This window comes from Solanum lycopersicum, chromosome 12, assembly GCF_036512215.1.
Source record: "Solanum lycopersicum chromosome 12, SLM_r2.1".
NCBI classification, from domain to species: Eukaryota; Viridiplantae; Streptophyta; class Magnoliopsida; order Solanales; family Solanaceae; genus Solanum; species Solanum lycopersicum.
In genome coordinates this window covers 65,973,985-65,993,991 of record NC_090811.1, presented here as the reverse complement: position 1 = coordinate 65,993,991, position 20,007 = coordinate 65,973,985, and the positions used below count along the sequence as shown (strand labels likewise).

The 20,007-nt window shown below is 29.4% G+C and overlaps 2 protein-coding genes and 1 long non-coding RNA gene across 3 annotated transcripts; 1 reads left to right on the top strand and 2 right to left on the bottom strand.

Annotated features, from left to right (window-relative positions):
• Positions 1-6,616: 6,616 nt before the first annotated feature.
• LOC101256268 (uncharacterized) lies at positions 6,617-11,990 on the bottom strand. Its single transcript, XM_004252692.3, has 13 exons — positions 11,623-11,990; positions 10,972-11,137; positions 9,683-9,763; positions 9,065-9,147; positions 8,846-8,961; positions 8,646-8,756; positions 8,311-8,420; positions 7,765-8,074; positions 7,608-7,685; positions 7,476-7,526; positions 7,293-7,382; positions 7,113-7,190; positions 6,617-6,904 (listed from the first exon to the last, which is right to left on the bottom strand). The coding sequence occupies exons 1-13, from the start codon at positions 11,630-11,632 to the stop codon at positions 6,863-6,865; spliced, it is 1,326 nt and encodes a 441-aa protein (XP_004252740.2). The 5' UTR covers positions 11,633-11,990; the 3' UTR covers positions 6,617-6,862.
• Positions 11,991-16,870: 4,880 nt separating this feature from the next.
• On the bottom strand, positions 16,871-18,934 carry LOC101255973 (U-box domain-containing protein 4). The gene is made up of 2 exons (XM_004252691.3): positions 17,888-18,934; positions 16,871-17,139 (listed from the first exon to the last, which is right to left on the bottom strand). The coding sequence occupies exons 1-2, from the start codon at positions 18,872-18,874 to the stop codon at positions 17,050-17,052; spliced, it is 1,077 nt and encodes a 358-aa protein (XP_004252739.1). The 5' UTR covers positions 18,875-18,934; the 3' UTR covers positions 16,871-17,049.
• Positions 18,686-19,329, top strand: LOC104645198 (uncharacterized). The gene is made up of 2 exons (XR_739054.4): positions 18,686-18,824; positions 18,934-19,329. It is a non-coding gene; the product is annotated as an uncharacterized lncRNA (long non-coding RNA).
• Positions 19,330-20,007: the final 678 nt, after the last annotated feature.

Genomic DNA, 20,007 nt, shown 5'->3' with positions numbered 1-20,007 from the left:
ATATCTCTAAAAAATTATTTTAATCATATATAAATAATATAATTTTTTATCGAATGGAATTCGGATTAACAAAGAAAGTTGATCATGGAAGACAAGTACTAATTTCTTCAAAACTACTAACTAAATCCGACATAGTAAGTCCAACGTTCGATTCTTGTTCCTTTTTGTCTCAATACCTAACCATTGTTCTTTGTTGTACTAATTATATAAAAAAAAAACTTTAACATATCCCCACGTAACATTATTTTTGTTGTAATATTTTAGTGTTGCATGTGAAGGTAAAATCAGATTTCTATTAAGGAAAATCGAGATATACAGAATTAAAAATTTACAGTGAAAAATAATAAGCATTATATCATAGAACAGTTGATTATGTCTTGCATAAGTCTCGTGATTTTCTATCGTAAATCTATAATAATTTTTCGAAATTAGTATAGTTATAACAAAAGATAACTAATCATATTATAAAAATAAATTTTCCCTCATCATCTAATGACCTAGTTGTTTTTTTTTCTTATTCATATCTATCATAAAAAATGTCTCGAACTTATTCGCATCAGGTATTATATCAAATCAAATAATTTAATCGTAAGATTTATGTTAAATAATCAATTACCAAATAATTTTATTTTACAAAGATGATAGTTAACACATGTCTTTTATTAATTAAATTTAGTGTGCACATAACACAATGATTGGTGATAATTTTTTTTTATTACATTACCTTATCAACCCTTGCATCACCATTTCACACCTTTAATAATAATAAAAAAACCTAGTACATTTTTATTTTTTGTTTCATTTTATCAAATAAATTTTATCTTTCAATGTACTTTGAAGGTCATACCAACCTTTGCACGATCTCAAGAGAGAACAAAAAAATAGTTAAAACAAAATTATAAACCTTTTTTTTTTTTAAAAAAAAAAACACAAATAGTTGGAATAAAATCAATTTTTTTTTATAGAAAAATATAGAGATTTGAACAACTCCAAAAGATCAGATTTTGATCTCTTGGGAATTTATTTGCAATTGGCTATTTTTGGCCGGCTTTGCACGACTTATTTTTTTATTAAAATAATTTTTCCTTTTAAAAAAATAAAAATAAAAAAATAAAAAATTAAAGCATATATTTTTGCCAACTTTTGAGCATATACAAAAGTGAAAGATGGCCATATATATATTTTTTGGCAACTTTTAAGCATGAACAAGAGTTATATATATCCAATATCCAATAATATAAAAAAATTATATGGTATAACTTTTTATCGATGGAATTCAGATGAGTATTCTTTCGTTTCTCTTAAATTTACCCCAGATCATAGAAACAAATCCATCAAACATACAAGTTTAATTGTAAATTGTTATAATGGATAATATTATGTATTTACATAAAATTTTGTATACACCACTAAACGAAAGAGTAAAATATTATTTTTTATCAAACTTCAAATGTTGGTTGAGTGGGAAAATATAATTATACCACTAGGCAGCATTACATTAGTCAATTTTATTTTGTTAAAAATCAATAATAATCCTAACACTTGCCTTTTACTATTGAGCCACGTTTTATGTTTAATATATGATATTTTCCCTCTCCTATGCATGCATTACCCAAGTCATCACAAAACATGATATTCGTATCTTCGTTTTAATTTATTTATCTTATTTTTTATTTGATATGAAATTTTTAAAAATAAAGATCTTATTTAAAATTTGTATTCGAGTTTGTTGCTTTAATCATTATCAAATTAATACGTATTCCGATCTATTTAATATTTCAGATGTTAATGTTATGTATAATATTTTTTTTGGTTTTTCACTTGATGTTTGGAGACCACATCGAAACTTCAACTAAATTTAGATGGCGCAATGCAGGGCCCATTCGAGGGTGGCGCTCCTAAGATTTTCTCCATATTCAAGGCTCGAACTCGAGACTTCTTGTTTAGGGTGTATCACTTCTACTAGTGCACTCCAATCCATGTTGATTTTCGTATAATATTAATCTTGTAGCAGATCAATTTTTACGAGTCTTTCAAACCGGTACTATTAGTAATCGACTCTACAGTTTCTTTAATAAACGTTGGTTTTTATATGAAACTTCTGACACATCTACTTGTCTCAAGAATCTTGGATATGTAACTGCTCAAGATGTCATCTTGTTTAACGGAAGTAATTGATTTTTATATTGGATTGCGAATAGAAATAAATTGTAGATTTTTTATAAAAACGCCTTAACATTTAAAATGAGAATCATAAACTAAAATTATGTTAGATATGTACAAATATTTTTTAATCTTGTGATCTTATATATGTCGTGTAAAAAGTTAAAAGTTGAGACTTGTAAAAAGGGTAAGGATCTGGTTAAGTATAATTAGGTCAAGTAATGTTCAATGACTTTATAGATTCATGCCATGTGTATTATATGATTATTTATGGTTGAGATTCATTTAAATTATATACTCATCTTAATAATAAAAACAAGAAAGTTTTTATTTAAAACTATCGATTAAAACAATTAAGAGTATACCCAAACTAATATTTTCAAAAAAAAAAAGATTGAAAAAGAAAATTTAATATACCTGATTGAAAGTATTTGCATTATCAAATTGAGTCTTATCATCAACTCTCGATCCGCATATCCATCAATCTTAATTTTCTTTTCTTGAAAATGTTAGTTTGAGTACATTTAATTGCTTTATTTGATAGTTTTTAAAAAATAAAAATGATTAACAACTTTGTTATTTGTATTATTAAGATGAGTATATAATTTAAAGTAACTATTAAGATGAGTATGTAATCTCAATCATAAATTATGATATAATACACATGACATGAATCTATAAGGTCATTTAAAATTACTTGACCTAATTATACTTAACCGGATCTTTATAAAAAAAATATTTTTTAAACGAACTAAAAAAACCGTAAAATAGAGAAATTAAAATAGAGAAAATATATTTTCATAATAACATCTTGCAAAATTCAAGTGGGAACAGAAAATGAATATATTTATTACTTTTCAATATTTTATTTTTTTTCAAAGAGTTATTATTATGTACACAAAGGAATCTCAAAGAAGATCCAATTAGACATGGTAAACAATTAATATTTTCAAACATATTATTGAATCATTCATAGCCTAACTTCCAAATTAAATAAGATATTATTATTAACTCAAAAGAATTTTTCCTATATATTTTTCCCATCCTTAAGATTGTTATTAACTGTTAAAGAATAAAATCAGATATTTTCAAACTTTGTTGTACAAATAATATCAGCTATATAAAGAAAACATAGAATTTTTAGATGTTGTCCCTTTTAAGGATAATAAATTATTTAGTAAATGATTCTTTTTTTTTATTTTTCTAGCAATTTATTACTTTTTAGATTACAGTCAAAAGATTCTTTTTGATCAAACTGAAAATTAAAATATTAAATCACGATGTAAATTCTGAAGACACCAAATGACAATTCAATATAAAAGTGATAAATGATCAGAAAATTAAAAAAAACTATAATATTTTTTATTGAAAAATAAACTGAACTATTTTTTATTTTTTAGTTAAAAAGTATTAGAGTTAAAAAGGTAAAAATATTTAAAAAGATAAAATAATATAAAGTAAATCTCATTTTGATCAAATTTTCTGACCAAATTTTTTTATTAGTCCCAACTCCCAAAGAGCTATATATATTTACAAGAATTTTTAAAAACATGGACTAATTTTCAGAATTTATTATCTCTAACTTATTGAAAATTGCACGTCTAAATTCAAAATTCATTATATATATATATAAAAAAAGAATGGCCATGGGAAATTAATAGAGCCATTTCTTGTACCTAAGTTAATAAATATGTTTTATTTAAAAAAATCTTGATCGAGCAAATAATATGACTAACTCAATCATTAATTCTAGTATATTAATTAGCGAGGTGTCATTCTTTAAATGTTTTTTTTTATTTATGAGAATTAATTAAATTCTTAATCATACTATTTTTTTAAAAAAAATAAAATAATTGAGCTTAATTGAATGTAATTTTAATATATCTGCTCGTGTCCATACAAAGGCCCAAAAGTGTTTTTTCTTTATTAAATTCCTCATGGCTCTTCTAATTTGTAAGAGATGGATATATTAATTAGTTCATAATATCATAAAAAAATAATAATTTGAACAACTCTTCATCACACTTACATGAGCTGAAAAGATATGATTATTCATTAATTTAAGTTTATCTCAATCATATTATATCTTAGACCATAATTATAGATCTTTAACGTCATGATTCTTTTCATTTTTTTAAATATACAATCTTAAATTATATTTGTTGTTATCAATAAATTATGCAATTATTAATTAGGAAAAACTATATTTCAAGAACTAGACAACACCTAACAAATGAAAAATTGGGATAAAATTATTATTTTTATTGTTTCAAGGGATTAAATTAAAAAAAAAAAAAGTTGGTAATAGGAATATTATTTTATTAGTTCCACGTCGGTCATGGATTGAATAAATTATTATTAAAGTATTTAGAGTTGTGCTGTATTTAGAAGTCAAATCTTAAAGTTTAAGATGAAAGAGTTTTAATATTAAAAAAAATGTATGTATATTATTTTATAATCTGTCCTAATATTATATTCCATAGTTTTTGTCTCTTATAATTCTGTTTATTGCTTTAAATTTTATTAATTGTTTGAAAATACAGCTACTACTAGAAACAACTAGAAACAGAAGATTTTTTCTATCGCAAATCAATGATAAGTTTATTTTATAAAATATAATTTTTATTCTCACTTATTTTGCGCAAATTGAGCTCAATGAAAAATGTATAATGAGAAATATATTTACACTGATATACTTAAAACTTTCTAATTTATTCGTGTGAGAGTATTAACATATTTTTCGTTTCTTATTAATTCAATCGCAATATATCTATGAGAATAGATGTTGAACATTTTTTTAGATGGTAATTTTAATTGAAAAATAGTGATTTTTAGTAGTGAATCCCATAGGTTCTAAAAAGTCGAGACAAATTTAAAATTTAAAATTTATTAATTTATCAAACTAAAACATAAACTTTATTACATGTGTTCCAAGGAAAATCAAACACTTGCTTGTAGAGGGAAAGAAAACTTAAATAAGTTCCATTTCTGTCACTAAATCAAGAATTTACTTTGTTATTAGGTTTTCGAAAATAGTTTTTATATATTTAATATATTTCTTAATATAATAAAGTTACTGAATTTTTGAGAACCTGAATCGGATACATTAAATTCCTCCCAACTTTGAAGTTGAAGGACCATGGTATATGTACTTTAATTAATCACGACTAAAATAGTTACAAAAATAATTCTATTAATGGATTAAGACAGTTTAAACTTTAAAGTTTGACTTAATAAATCACACGGTGAAAGAATTAATTATTAGACGTATTCCTTTTACCTCTCCAACTACTAATATAAGTAACTAAAAAAATAAGTTTTATATATATATATATATATGATAATATAATATCTTTTATATATAATAAAAGTTAATTTATGTGTATATAATAGTATTGTAAAACTCAATTATTATAATTGAAATTGTTATTCTAAAATTCATTAAAATTCACGAAGTGCTTTCTTGTGTGTTTTTTAAATTACAATATGTGTCAGATTTCAATTTCTAACAACATATATCTATTACGTCCAAATACATGTATCTTAGATACATGAGATTAAAGTTAGTTGTAATTTATTCTAGTATAATGTATCCAAGCGTAACTTACATATATCTGAAACACACTAACTCTCTCACACACCTCTCTCTTATCTGCTCGTCTCTCTTGTCTCTCAATCGCCTCTCTCCTTCCGGCCATTTATTACATATGTTAGACCACTTTGTTGATGAAGCTCTCAATTGGATGAGGTTTCTAAATGTTTGTCCTTGGAGGCCCATTTCATGTAATGTTCATTACCTCACTATTTTAAGATATTTTTTAATTAAAAAAAATACATTTTTTTGTAAAATACTTCAAACAAATATGTGGATTTAAATACTTTAAGCAATTTTTTTTTCCTTCTATAAGCTCAGAAGGCTGAATTATCAAACAAGATTTTTTTATTACCTAATAACTATGATTAGTTATGTATAATTAATTTAACTTAATCCACAGCTTATTTACTATCATAAAGGTTGTTTGTCATATATAGAGAAAACATAAAAGAAGTATTCCACATTTTACAGCCAATTATGAAATTAATTAATAGCACCCTTTCGTAAAACTATTGGGAGTTAAATGTTTCATTAGGGTAGCAAATTTTAATTTATTAGGAAAGTCTGACCTTTTCTCCTTGGGAAAATTACCTAATACTCCGTCTTATATTACCATAATTTCTAAAATTCTTTATCGATTTAAAATTTTTTCAAAAATCTCCTTTCAAATACGTTACTCTCCTCTCACTCGGATATGTCCCTCCCTATGTACCTGGATATCTGTTTGTGTATCTGCATGTCCTATCCCCTCTCGAATACGTCTCTCGCATATAATATTTTCTACCTATACAGTGTGTAGGTAGGACCATAGGAAGAAGAAAAAATACACACAGAAACAAAATAGTTGAAGATGTATAGTAGATAATATGCTATCTTGAAATGAATTGTATATAGCAAGAAATCTGCTAAAACAAATGTTACAACCAACTAACATTCTGTAATTTTTACCATCTCCAAATGTTATAACCAACTAATATTCTGTATTTTTACCATCTCTTTATACAACTGTGCCAACAAAAAATATTCATGCTATGGGAACGATAACGAATGCCCTAATATGTTTCAGCTGGTGAAGCGCGTGATTCTGGCGCGACTAATACTTCCTTAGATGTCATTTCCAGCCGTGTAGTAGCCCACATTCTTATCCTGTGAAGTACCACCAAACAATACATTCAGTTAAAGGGCTCGGAAAAGGTATCGTTTCACATCTAAATTCTTTCTACAGCTACTAGCCATGGACTCGGGGAACTATTGAACTCACAAAAACTTATTTGCTAGCTCTGAGACAATGCCAAAGCATGAGTCCATGCATAAATTGACCAAGAGTGAACAGAGTAAAAGGTTTACTACATGCCTGGGTTAACATCCTTTGCTTGTTTCGAAATTGAGTCCTGGCCTTGTTAGCGACCGAGTTTGGTGACTTGTAGAACCTCTGAAAAATGAGCATTATCATATTTTACATAATTGTTCAGTTAAATTAAACAAAGAGGAAAGTCAACTGAGATATATCTTCTGCAAATATTCATAAATTTACCTTTTCAGTTCCGGATATACGATGCTCAATACCAGAAAGCATTTTTTTCTTAGGTGTGAAACCAAAGACAGTATGAAGGAACTCATTTTCCTGCACAACAGAAACGATATAGGTAACAACGACTAAATAGGCAATATAAACACCAACAGTCAAAAACTCAAGTTATGGGTAAAGAAAGTATACCTGCATGTGTTTCACAAAACCTCCTCCAAGAAAGTGCTTTAGGAAATTTAACTGTTCAATAAATTACACATAGTTTCAGCAAATATATAACCAATAACATGCTATTAACAAGACAGAAAGGACGAGAATTACCTGTATCTGTTGACACCAAGTAGTTGTGGTAAGTAAGTCTCCGCCAATCTTCATTGAGCTCTCTGGAGTATACCCTTCCTGATACCGATAGTAAGAATGTTAACAGAGGCAACATTTAATAACATAACAGAGCAAAAACTTGACAATGGGGTACTACCTCAAGAAATTCCAAGATATCTCGAAATGTATTTCTTTGACTGTTTAGGTCCTTCTTGGCAGACCCTTTGCCTCCAGCCTCTACGGAGAGACTTCTCACCTGATTCAGGACCTTCGCCCTTAATCCCTGGATATGTAAAATATCCTTAGATTTGTTTGCTTCGCCTGTGGAGCTGTCACTAGATCCTTTATCTTCAACAGAGAACTTTTCAAGACTCCCCACTTCAAAAATTAAAGCAAGTGCTTCACCAGCTGCAATGCGGACAGCTCTATCATCCTTGTCCAGCAGAGTTGAAAAGTAGGAAATTGACCTGCAACATAGGTAGAGGCATACTTCAATTAAGTCTCTCACACACGCACGCACCAAAATACAATCTTGCATCCCTCTCTAATCTTCATTTATATATAGGCAGGAAGTTACGAAGGAGTATTAGTTTTTTTTTATGATCAAGTTACAAGTATTACTTTTCTCTCTTCTTTCTTCTTTTCCTTTTATTAGTTTTTTTTTCTTTTTGTTTAGGAATAGATCTGGAATTCAGGTACATACCCTTGCCAGCTTTTCGGGTTTAGTGCTGATCCACCCACAGTAGTAAGTAGGAAAGACCAAGCAGATACCATTGCTGTTATCATTGGTGGTGAAGGTTTAGCAGTAGCCACCTATCAATGAAACAGATGCAGATGTCAATGACATAACATAATGAAAATCATGTAAGCAAAACAACAAAATGGTTAGATAGGGACAAGGTTTGAGTTTCGAGTATTCACAGATCGGAATAAAGGATCGGCATTAACATCACAATATGACATCCATATAATAGCAACAAAAACCAAGCTTCTAAAGCAGTGTTCAACTGAAAATAAACATATAAATGGGCAACATACATTAGGGCCAATTTTTGGATGAATGACTTGCCACATCAATTGCATTGACTTCTCTGTTTCCTCAGGTTCTTCGCCTCCAACAAAAGTGATAATGGCCAAACACTCCAGTAGCTGCAACCACCCAACAAATATTGTCAGTATTCAAGCTCAACAAAGTAAATGCAAATACTAAAAGAAGCATCCACCATCTACAAACACACCGAAGATATCTTAGATGCGTCAGAACGAGATTTAAGAGCCTCTGTAATAGGAGACACTGATTCTTCCAACATTTCATGTGCTTTGTCCCCCAGGCCAGCAGTTAAAGCCAGAAGTCCTAATGATAGAGGAATTACACCAGACAAATTTAGACATCAACTTGAAGGATCACTGTCTGAACTCCAAAGATCATCAATATGCAGAGCTAGAAGCTTACTGACCAAGAACATGAGATGCTAAAGTTATCTCCTTGGAAGAGCCCCTCTTAATGGAATTCAAACATTGTTGCAACAAAGTGGCAAACCTGCAAGATAGACATAATTGTGAGCACACACAAACTTACAGGCGATATCACTAACCAAATTGGCCCTCTAGAAACCCCCCCCCCCCCCCCCCCACACACACACAAACATCCCCCACATTTCATATTAGCATAAGTTACTATGGAATCACTTTAAAACTTTGAACCAAACACACATCCTTGATATTACGCTTCTGTTAGAAAGAGCGGCAGTCAAAATCTTCATTTATGAAATTCACTAATATTGTAGTACTCTAGAAACAAAGTTCTACATGCACATTCTATAGACAAATCACATGGTAGATACTAATAATATGGTAGAATAGTTTTTGTGGATCTTTAATGGCTACTAGCCAGATTACCCTCCACCTTTAACCATCTCAAAATCAAGCTCTTTTGAAAAAGAGGTATAACTAACACAAGCAAGGTAATCCCAAAAGGCAAGCACTTCATCCATAATGAACTTCCAAAAATTTCAAAGAAATAAAAGCCAGACAACTAACACCAACTTCAAAACAATTCCAAAGGATTCCCTTACTTCTTTTCAACAAACTCATGTTGTATGTCGCTATTGAAGGTTTCTATAATTGACGCAAGGGCCTTCTCTCTTGTTGATCCCCTACATAGCCAACAAATGAGAAAAAATATCAGTCACATTCTTTGTCAAAACTAAATCACAGTGCCATATCCAAGCTATCTATCAACTGGAACTACTAAGCAAAATAAACATCATTATTGTATTTGCTTTGTCGTCTGTTCTGCTTTAGGAAAGTTCATTCCAAAATTCAAAACTATGAACATGTGGATTAATAAGCAGAAAAAAATAATCAAAAATTAAAGAAAACACTGGACTTGTTAATGCAAAAGATTCTATTGACAAAGGAATCTTAATGATTCACTGGGCGGAATGGTGAAAAGAAATCTTGGTGATCCTCACAATGTAATGATTGAGAATTTGCTTAAAATTCTCCGCCCTACCTCACCCCAAGTATATGCTTCAATAGGAATCAATACAATTTGTTTTATCTACCTATGTTTTTCTCCAAAATAAAAGATTACTTACCCTTTAGTACTTCCATATCAATCTATCTCAAAATTTACATTTAATCTTATGCATTTTGCTTAGGAATATAGTTATAATTTTACCTAATGTAGTCAAAATTAACAAAATGTAACTTTGAATTGATTCTTCCATTTTCCCACTTATTTGAAGTTTTTTTTTTTTGAGAAGACAACGGACTTATTTGAAGGTATTTGAGTTGGGTATGGAACTTAATATGTTAAGTTAGCCTCTACATTATATAGACACAAGAACAAATTACTAAACAATGATTGAAAAGTAAATTTGATAAACAAAACAGCCAAAATTTACACAGTTACATCAATTCAAAATAAAACAAAAAATTTCTATTTTGTTTCACTATGTCGAACAAAGGCAACTTTAGAATTGAAGTTATATGGGTTCAATTTTTAAGTTTCTTAGCATTGCACCGATTATATATTTAAGTTTTGGGTTCATATCTACTATTTATTACAATTTGGGTTGATTTTTACACATAAATTTGTTCCACGCCAAAAGTATTCGCTTCACAATGCTACATCCGCCTCCGTTGTCAAGCACTTCCAGAAGTCACAAAATGACAACAGAAAAAATAAAGTATTAGGTATATTGGAAAGAAACATTATTTTCTCAAAAGATTCGTTACCCAAATGTACAAATCCAATTCCAATTCCATTTCATTTGGTACTCAACAGGTAACATAGAAATTTAAAGATTCATCATTCATATCATGTAATGTAACGCAACACATTGAACTATAATCGAACCTTTTTTCATAGAGTGCATCAACACATTGATCAAGCAAAGTCTCCTTATCAACATGAACCTCCTCTGCACCTGAAACAATCATCTCTGATCGAGAAGTTGACGATGAACTCACGCTGTCTGTGTCATCATTATCCAACATTACAACATTCTTTCGCTGCGAACTCTCTACAACAACAACAACAAAAACAAAAACAAAAATCCTCAATTCACAACCCCATATCCCAATTAAACCCAACACCCATAAACAAAACAAAAAATTAGGTTTTCAAACTCTTAACAAAAACTCAAATTCAAATCAAACCACCACAAATCTATTTTACCCAAATTTCAAGTATCACTCCATTAATTAAACTCTCAAATACAACCAAATAAGCAAAATAATATTTCTATAACAACCCCAATTCCATTAATTCCATATCTCTCGAAAATATCAGTAGCTCAGTTAATTGACTATCTGAAAACTCCGAGCTTATTCCCCATCCAAATTTCAGCTAAATTAGTACATGAATTCATTAAATAATTCCTAAAAAACTAAACTTTATATATTCAAAAGAATCCCAAAAAACTCCAATGAATTTTTCACTATTCTGTAAGTCAAAAAATACCAAAAAAATATCTATAAACCGAAAAAAAGAAGAAGCAGAACTTACTTTTTCCCATGGCGAAAGCTTCAGGTAACAAAGGGTTAGAAGCAAAAACAGAGTTGACTAAAAGTCAAACGATGAGAATCAAAGGGGAGAAATTGATTTGGAAAAACACAGAAACTTTTATACTTGTTTGAATGGAGGACCAATGTATCCATAAAGAGAACTTTAGGGACTGAAAATTGAAGTTTTCTGAGATTGTTTTACAGAGCAATTGAAGAAGAAAAGGAGAATCAGACAAGAAAAGCTTTGGTATTTATATGAGAAGACTGAAGAATATGAAAATTTTATTTTAGGAAAAAAAAAAGAGAGAAGAAATTGGTATTTTTAGTATATTGCTTTGGAATATTCGAGAATTGTATGGGGGTGATGATGTGGAGTGATGGAAACCGTTTAATTTTATTTAGACACTCGAATTAAAATTTATTCCATTTTGAGAAAAAGTAGACTTTATAAAGTGTTTCTTACTAAATATATAATGTTTGTTCCAATTTTGGAAAAGCTTTCATACATGCTCTAGGGCAGAGCCGACGTATTGTTAGGGGTTCATCTAAATCCTCTTGACGGAAAATGTTACTTTATCTGTTTTAAAATGAATGGTCTATTTGGATGTAGAACGGAGTTTAAGAAAAAAATAAGAATTTTTTAATCTTGTAATTTTGAATTCAAGTTATGTCGAACATACCAAAATGTTTTTTAGGGCCTGTTTGGATTGACTCATAAATTTAGAAAACTTATGACTTTTGGTTTATTTTTGTTATTTTGGATTTAAAATAATTATAAGCACTTTTTAACTTTACCCAAACACTTCAAAACTGCTTAAAAGCTATTTTAGCTTAAAAGCACATAAAATAAGTCAATCCAAACATGCACTTAATTTTATCGCCTTAAACATATCACGTGAAAAGATAAAATTAAAGTATTGTCAAAAAAGAAAGGAGGTATTTTTTTTAAAAAAAAAATAGACTAAAAAGGAAACTGAATCATTCTTTTTTTAATAAAGGAAGTACTATTTATATATGGTAAGAAATATTTTTTATGTATACGTGGTAGATATTGAACCTCATCAACTAATTCATGTGTTTAGTTCTTTAATTTTGAACCTCTTATTGAAAATTCTGACTCCACGTGATTAACCACTTAAAATATATCATTATTTAAACTTGAGGTGGATTATTATTTTAATCCTCCACTTGGTGAAAGCATATGTGAAAGCTTTTACATAGTTTTAGGTAATTTTATAAATTGGGCTTATAATTATGGTAAATAAATCTTATAAGCTGATATTTTACATAACTTTTTCTTAAAATATATCATTATATATTATTTATACAATATTGATACATACATGTATGTGTAAGATATTTCTATAGCATAAACAAGTGATCATGCATGCGTTAGTTGGCCCAACAGGCCCAAAACCCGGTGGAGGTTTTAGATCAATTTTCACTTCTTTTTGCTTCCTCTTTGACAACAAGTATCTCACCAGCAAAAAGTATAAATTTCATATAATTATTTTGGAGATAATTACAATTGTAAGCATACAACAATTACAAGAACTTTCTCTAAGGCCAAAGATATAATACCTTTTCATATGAGATAAATCTAGGGGCAGGTCGGGTTGAAATTGAAGATTTAAAATAGGAATCATTTTCATATACAAATGCAAACTATCGTATATAAATATTAGTCAAACGAAGAATTATTAGTTGCAAATTATATAAATATGGTGAATTGTACAAACTTGAAGTCAGCGGACATAATTAATGATTACTGTTAGTCGTGAGTGGTAATTATAGCAAAATATAGCTATGATGACTAATTCAGTAGTATAAATTTGCTTAATCGCGTATATTTTTATAATTTTAAGATATTCTTATTTAAATTTATTCACTACAATAGAAGTTTTAAATGAATAGATAATCCGAAAAGATATCAAATAGACTGTAATTCATACATTCAATATAGGAACATACATTAATCAATGCAAATAAAGAGTCTTAAAATGAGTTGAAGTTGGAGATCATTGAATTAAGGATTCTCCTAAAACGGATTAAAGTTTGAATAGGTTGAAATTGAACTTAATTCAAATTATTTTGAGTTCAACCCTTAAAATTCTGAACGACTTAAACCTATAGTTGTTCTCATCTTTTACGCTACGTCTCATATGCCTTATATCATGTTAGAGTTTCTTGCTTCTTCGGGTGTGTTTGGTAGGAAAGGGAAATAACAAAAACTATTTTAAATTTTCTGGCGATTAGTTGGTCAAAAAGTTTAAAATACTTTATTTGAAAACTTAAATTCTTTAAATATAGCAAAAATAAGTTTCCAATAAAAAAAAAACTAATTTCATAAGTAACATTTTAATTGATTATTTCGCGTCCACCCTCCAATATATTCTATTCTTATTCCCTTTTCATCCGTATAACGCTTGACTAGATTTATATATATATATATATAAAATAATATTTGTTGTTTACTTACCACTTAATCAAACATCATAAGATTCATAAAAAAAAGTCACTCATTTTCGTGGAAATAGCTTTTCCATACCAAACACCTTCATATATCTTTTTCGAAAAAAAGTGTATATATATGCCAAAATTTTATCACATTTTGTATATACCATTTTATTTTAAAATGATATATTTTATTCAATATTTAGAAGTTACAAAATTTTACTTAAACTTCTGAATTCAAATTTTACTATCTGTAATTTCACTCACAAACACGAAAATAAACTATAAATATATTAATTAAATTATTGATAATACAATAAGGCGAAATTCGAAACTACAAAAGTCATGTCAACAATCTTTTTCATGAAAAAATGTAAATAAACTTCTAGATAAAAATGCAAAATAGACTTTAAATGTTGAATGAGATGAGAATACCTAGGACAAAATAGCACTATAATGCAACAAAGAAATAAAAAAATTAGAGTCATATTTGATGGCTATAAGCTTTTTAAAAAGTGGTGTCACATAGACCATAAATTAGGCCCCAACCACAGGCTGAGACCTTGTAATTCAAAACAGGCCAACAACAGCTGTGGGTACTCTTGGCTGTCTTCCGTAATACGAGCGGAATCAGAATTTTAATTTTTCTTAGTAGTAATTTCGCATAGCGTAATATTTGTATTTATGTTTTATAATTATGCATATTTAATGTGTTTTCTATCATAAATGTATTGTTTGAATAAAAATATATTAAATTTAGTCAAACCTGAACATGAACTTGACGTTTTGAATGAACTCACGTACGCTGTTTATTCTTTCTGTTCTGGGGGCGTTGACTCTTTATATTAACTCCAAAAATAGATACGTAAATTGGTCCAAAGAAGAATAAAATGAAACATAAAGAAGTTAACAGAAATGTAGAGTTAGTACGTTTTTTTTTTTTTTTAACTTTTGGTTTTATTATTTGATGTTTAGTATTCATATTAAAGCTCGATTAATTTGGATTCGAATCACGTAGGGCATCGTTTTAGAGAAAAGTGCTCTCTATCAAAAGAAATTTTTATGTTCATGACTCGAACCCAATATTTTTACAAAGAATCATCGATCTTATCTATTACATCATATACGTTGGTTGTTTGTTAGTAGGTGTAGTCGATTTAGCCTAACAATGTTGTGCTTAACCCACGTTACTACTCACGAGTTGATTGATAGATACTATCAAATGCTGAAATCTATTAGTAACAGTATTGAGATTAGTTATACTGAAATTATTTATTAATCGTATAGTATTTGGTTTGGTTTATTAATAAACTAGTATTATGTTTCATATAGTCAATTATAACTTTCCACGTGTGTTAGAAGTGTTAAAATCTTTATATAGTGCAAACAATAATTGAAATATTTAGATAGCCAAAATCTTTCATTTGACATAATAATCCCAACAAATCATTTAAGTCAAAAGAGTAAACACCACTAAATGCATGTAAGAAAAAAGTTTATAAGACCTAGGATTAACATGTGAAACATGTGTGGATATATATATATATAGAGAGAGAGAGAGAGAAAGAGAGTCATTTGTGGTTGTGCAAGTTGTAGTAACAAAACTTATCATTTGATCAATGTCTTTTTCATGCTATTGTCTATATATAACTTGATAGGGATAATATATATCGTGACGAAATCAGAATTTTAAATAAAGAATTTTAAAATTTAAAAAGATAGATATGCAAAATAGTCGACGAGAGTTCGACATCTATTATATCTATCTAAAATATTATTTTAACTATATATAAATAATATAATTTTTCGACAAAGAAAATTCGGATGAACCCATAACTATAAAGTAGATATATATTCCCCATGTTTCAATATTATTTGTGATTTGGACTTGATTTTTTTTTAATATATTGAATATATCAAATTTTAAATATATAACGTGAAAAGTTAACTTAATTTATACGTTTCTCCATTTGTTAACGAAAATATTTAGATTGCAAAAGACAAATTTATGATCAATAGAATTTGAGAAAACAATTTTTTATTATGAAATGAGCAAAGAAATATTCCAACATTTAACCTCTTAGACAACATTTTCTATTTAATTAAAGAATATATATAGGGAGTGAATATGCTTTTTGTATAATTTTAACTTATAAACATTATTGATGCATATCAAATGTGTATATAAATCAAAAAATATTTATAAACTTGTCAAATCACTTTGAATGTTTACTCCGATAGGACCCGTTTGTTTTTTTATATATAAAAAAGGCTACTTTATAAAATAATAAAAAAAGATTTTATAAAAAAGTACTTCTAATAAATAAAATAAAGATAAGATTTCTCTATAATTCAATTTTTTAGTTGTTCATTAGTCTTTTCTAGTTAGGCGTAACATTTTAATTTCATTTAATTATGGAATCTTCTGTCTTTTCTTCACCATATACTTCGTGTTATTATTTTAACAGAAAAAGTACAAATATAGCCCGCACTATAGTAAATGATACTTATGTATATATATTCTTTGTTATACTTTTAGAATATTAATACTCTTATTGTACAAAAATTAGAGCATATATATTATTTATACTAATAGATCTATACGTATTATAATCTTATCTACCAACTCAAAATTTATTAAAATCGAATCAACAATTAAAATTGTGTCAATGACTCTATTTAGTCCTCCGTTAGAGAGAAGTGAAAACGACAGGACACCAATGTCCCCAAGTGGATGATATTTAATTTTTGCAAAATTTTGAAAGGTAAATATTTTATTTTGCGTGAGACATAAATAAGAAAACCCAAAATTCACATCCAATAAAACAACCAAAATTTACAAAGTTTAAAAGATATGTACAATTTTTTTTTGACCTTGTATTTTGACAATGTTTTGTGGTTATATTTGAGTAACTATAATACAAAATAAAGAAAAAAACAAAAAAGGGAGACAAAACATGTGGTTGACAGACAATCAAAACGACACATCAGAACCTCTGCCTGGTGTTGTTGCAGCGGCGTTACCGGATCTTGGTTGCCGTAACAAACCAATCAGTGTCTCCGCCTGTCAACCAAAACACGTCAGCTATATACACGTATTTTACATGACATAATACACATAAAATACATACATATGTCAAATAAAACATGTATGTTTATTTTGTTCAAATTTTAGTGTTAATACATATTTAAAATAAAAACATAGATATTAATCGAAGCCAAATGAAATAGCACAATTATATATTTTTATATTATTCCAAATAATTTATGCTATTTCAATATAATAAAGTACAAATAATTTAACTCTGATATCATGAAAAGATATAACGTTTACACTTAACTCAATCTAAAAAATTAAGATTTATCCAAGTTCATATAAGAAGACATCTATTACTTTTTAGATGTGGGATATTTTAAAAGATTCAAATGACTTAAGAATTGATTCAATATATAAAATTTAATCATATGAACTCGATTAAAATTTATAAATTTTAAATCTGGATTCTGTTAAGGGCAAATATATTATAGTAGAGATAGAGTAGTTTGTCCACCTAACATAATTATGTTTGTCCATATCCAAATCACATCACTATAATATACTTTCTGCGTTCTTATCTTTTACCAATTATATATAAGCTTTGTGCGAACACTACTTAATAAATTAGCTTTAACTCATTGATTAATGAAACCTTTTTGCTTAATTACCTGCTTTACATTTGAGGACGACGATTGGTAACATGATTTTTATATCGAGTTAAGCTATGTCACGTAAAAATAAATTAAAATTTAGTTATAGATATTTTGATTTTTACCTTTTGTTTGGCGCGATTTGTACCAGACTGTGACAAAGCAACCAATGGTGGAATTGCGCCTTCTCGAGCCACCATTGTACGGTAACTAACGCTATCTTCACACAGTTGCAACAATATCGCCGCCGCGATTTCCTTCTGCCGCTGTGACCCGACCTCCACGATCTCCACCAGCACCGGTATTCCGCCTTCCTCCACCACCGCCGCCCTTGCTTCTACCATTGATATCAAAACGCTCATCACAAACGCGGATTTATCAACCATATTTGAACTGAAATCCGCCATTAATTCAACTAACGGTTTCATAACCCCGGCTTGTACCGCTCTAATTTTGTTCTCCTTCACCGTACATAGGCAAAACAGAGCAGTTGATGCGTCCTTTTTCCCGCGGAAATTGCCGGCTTCTAGAAGGTTCACTAATGGAGGTATCGCACCGGACCTTCCGATCGCGATTTTATTCTCTTCAATTTGCGATAATCGAAGCAGAGCACAAGCGGAATTCTCTTTCGCAGTTGAGTTTCCAATTTTCAAAGCTCGAACTAACGGTTTAATCGCTCCTGATTCTGCGATAAGCTCCTTGTTTTCATCGCAGAGAGATAAATTCAGCACCGCCGTAACACCGTACTCTTGAAGCTGAAGATCAGTGGAAGAGATAAGCGAAATTAACGGCTTAATCGCTCCGGCTCTAGCAATTTTCAAACGATTCTCCGGTTTATTCTTCGCTAATAGCCTAATCTCCATTGCGGCTTGTTTTTGCACATCGATAGAATTCGATTCGAGATCGGAAACAAGTTGTTGAATCAATTCATCGGAGTTATAATTATCCGACGCACACGCAATTAATAACCGCCGGCTTTGAGAAGAAGTCGTCGGAAACTCACCGGATCTATCGCTATTGCAGTCGCTGAAAGCAGACGAAGATTCATTAATTCCGAGACCGGTAAATGTTCTTCCCATATAAGTGAAATTAGATTGAACTTCTGTTTCCATTGTCGTCGGAGATGATGAGCTAATTTAATTCCTCGACTGTTTTTCGTCGCCGGTAATAGGTATTTAACGTCTCCGGCGAGTTTTCAAAGGTTTGCCGGTGTTATCGGAAAATGAGAGGTGATAACTGAAACGACGGCGTTTGGTTGTTGGAGTTTGATTTGGGCCGAGTGTGTTAATGGGCTTTTTGAGAAGAATTTGAAGAAAATGGAAATGGAAGATATAAGAGAAGGAGAGAAGAGTACACGTGGATTAACGCCTAGGGGAAAGTGATGGACACGTGGTTGACCGTACAGAATCCAAGTAGGAAGAGCACGTGCGGCTTTTTAACGCGTGAGTGGAAGGTTCGTTATTCGATACTCTTTTTACTTTCTATTATAAAATAAATTCATTCGTTAGTAGCTTAGCTCATATATATCCTTATCGTAATAGATCCAAATATACCTTAATTTGTTTGAGCCGTGTTTAGCTGTGATCTTGACCAATCAACATTCATAATTCGTGTATCGTTTCATTGTGAGTCCCGCGTAAAAGGAGACTCTAAGGGAAAGGTATGACGTTAAATCAACCTCGTGTTTTATGTTTGGAACCCTTTAGTTGATCGCACCAATTGTAAATACAATCTGAGTTCTAAAACAAAAGTAAGCACAAGTGAAAATATCCATTTTTCTCATCCGTCTTAACCACGAGCAGAACACTATAAATGTACATTATAGGTGTCTTAAGGTTAAAACTTACTCGCACCAGGTGTTTACATCAAACCAATACATGCATGCCGTATGTTTAAATTTATAGTTTATTTTATTTCATTAAATCACGTAAGAATAGAAATTGATTTAGCTTGATGTAAATACCCGATGCTAATAGGATCTTTTCCGTGTTTCAATTCTTCGCTGCATGGAATATAATTTTTGAGTTCGAGTTTCCTTGAGTATGGAGTTTTCATTGTAGGAAAATGTTTGATCCTTCGATATGCACATTCGAATTTAATCAGATCATAACGTGAATATCAGATATCAAATAGAAAAAAAGAAATATTATTAATTAATGCATTACATGTCTACCGTACGTTAGATTTTATAAAAAGGACGATACACTAATCAAGACACTGGCTGTCCTTTTTTTCCTTTTTTAAG

What these genes read in the sequence shown, in the direction of transcription:
- LOC101256268 (XM_004252692.3), bottom strand. An exon ending in ATATCTTGGAATTTCTTGAG is followed by an intron (nt 7,686 to 7,764) that starts GTAGTACCCCAT and finishes TATCGGTATCAG; the next exon opens with GAAGGGTATACTCCAGAGAG. An exon ending in CTTGGTGTCAACAGATACAG is followed by an intron (nt 7,527 to 7,607) that starts GTAATTCTCGTC and finishes TTTATTGAACAG; the next exon opens with TTAAATTTCCTAAAGCACTT.
- LOC101255973 (XM_004252691.3), bottom strand. Translation starts at nt 18,874, where the DNA reads ATGGAAACAGAAGTTCAATCTAATTTCACTTATATGGGAAGAACATTT. An exon ending in CAAATCGCGCCAAACAAAAG is followed by an intron (nt 17,140 to 17,887) that starts GTAAAAATCAAA and finishes TTTGGTTGACAG; the next exon opens with GCGGAGACACTGATTGGTTT.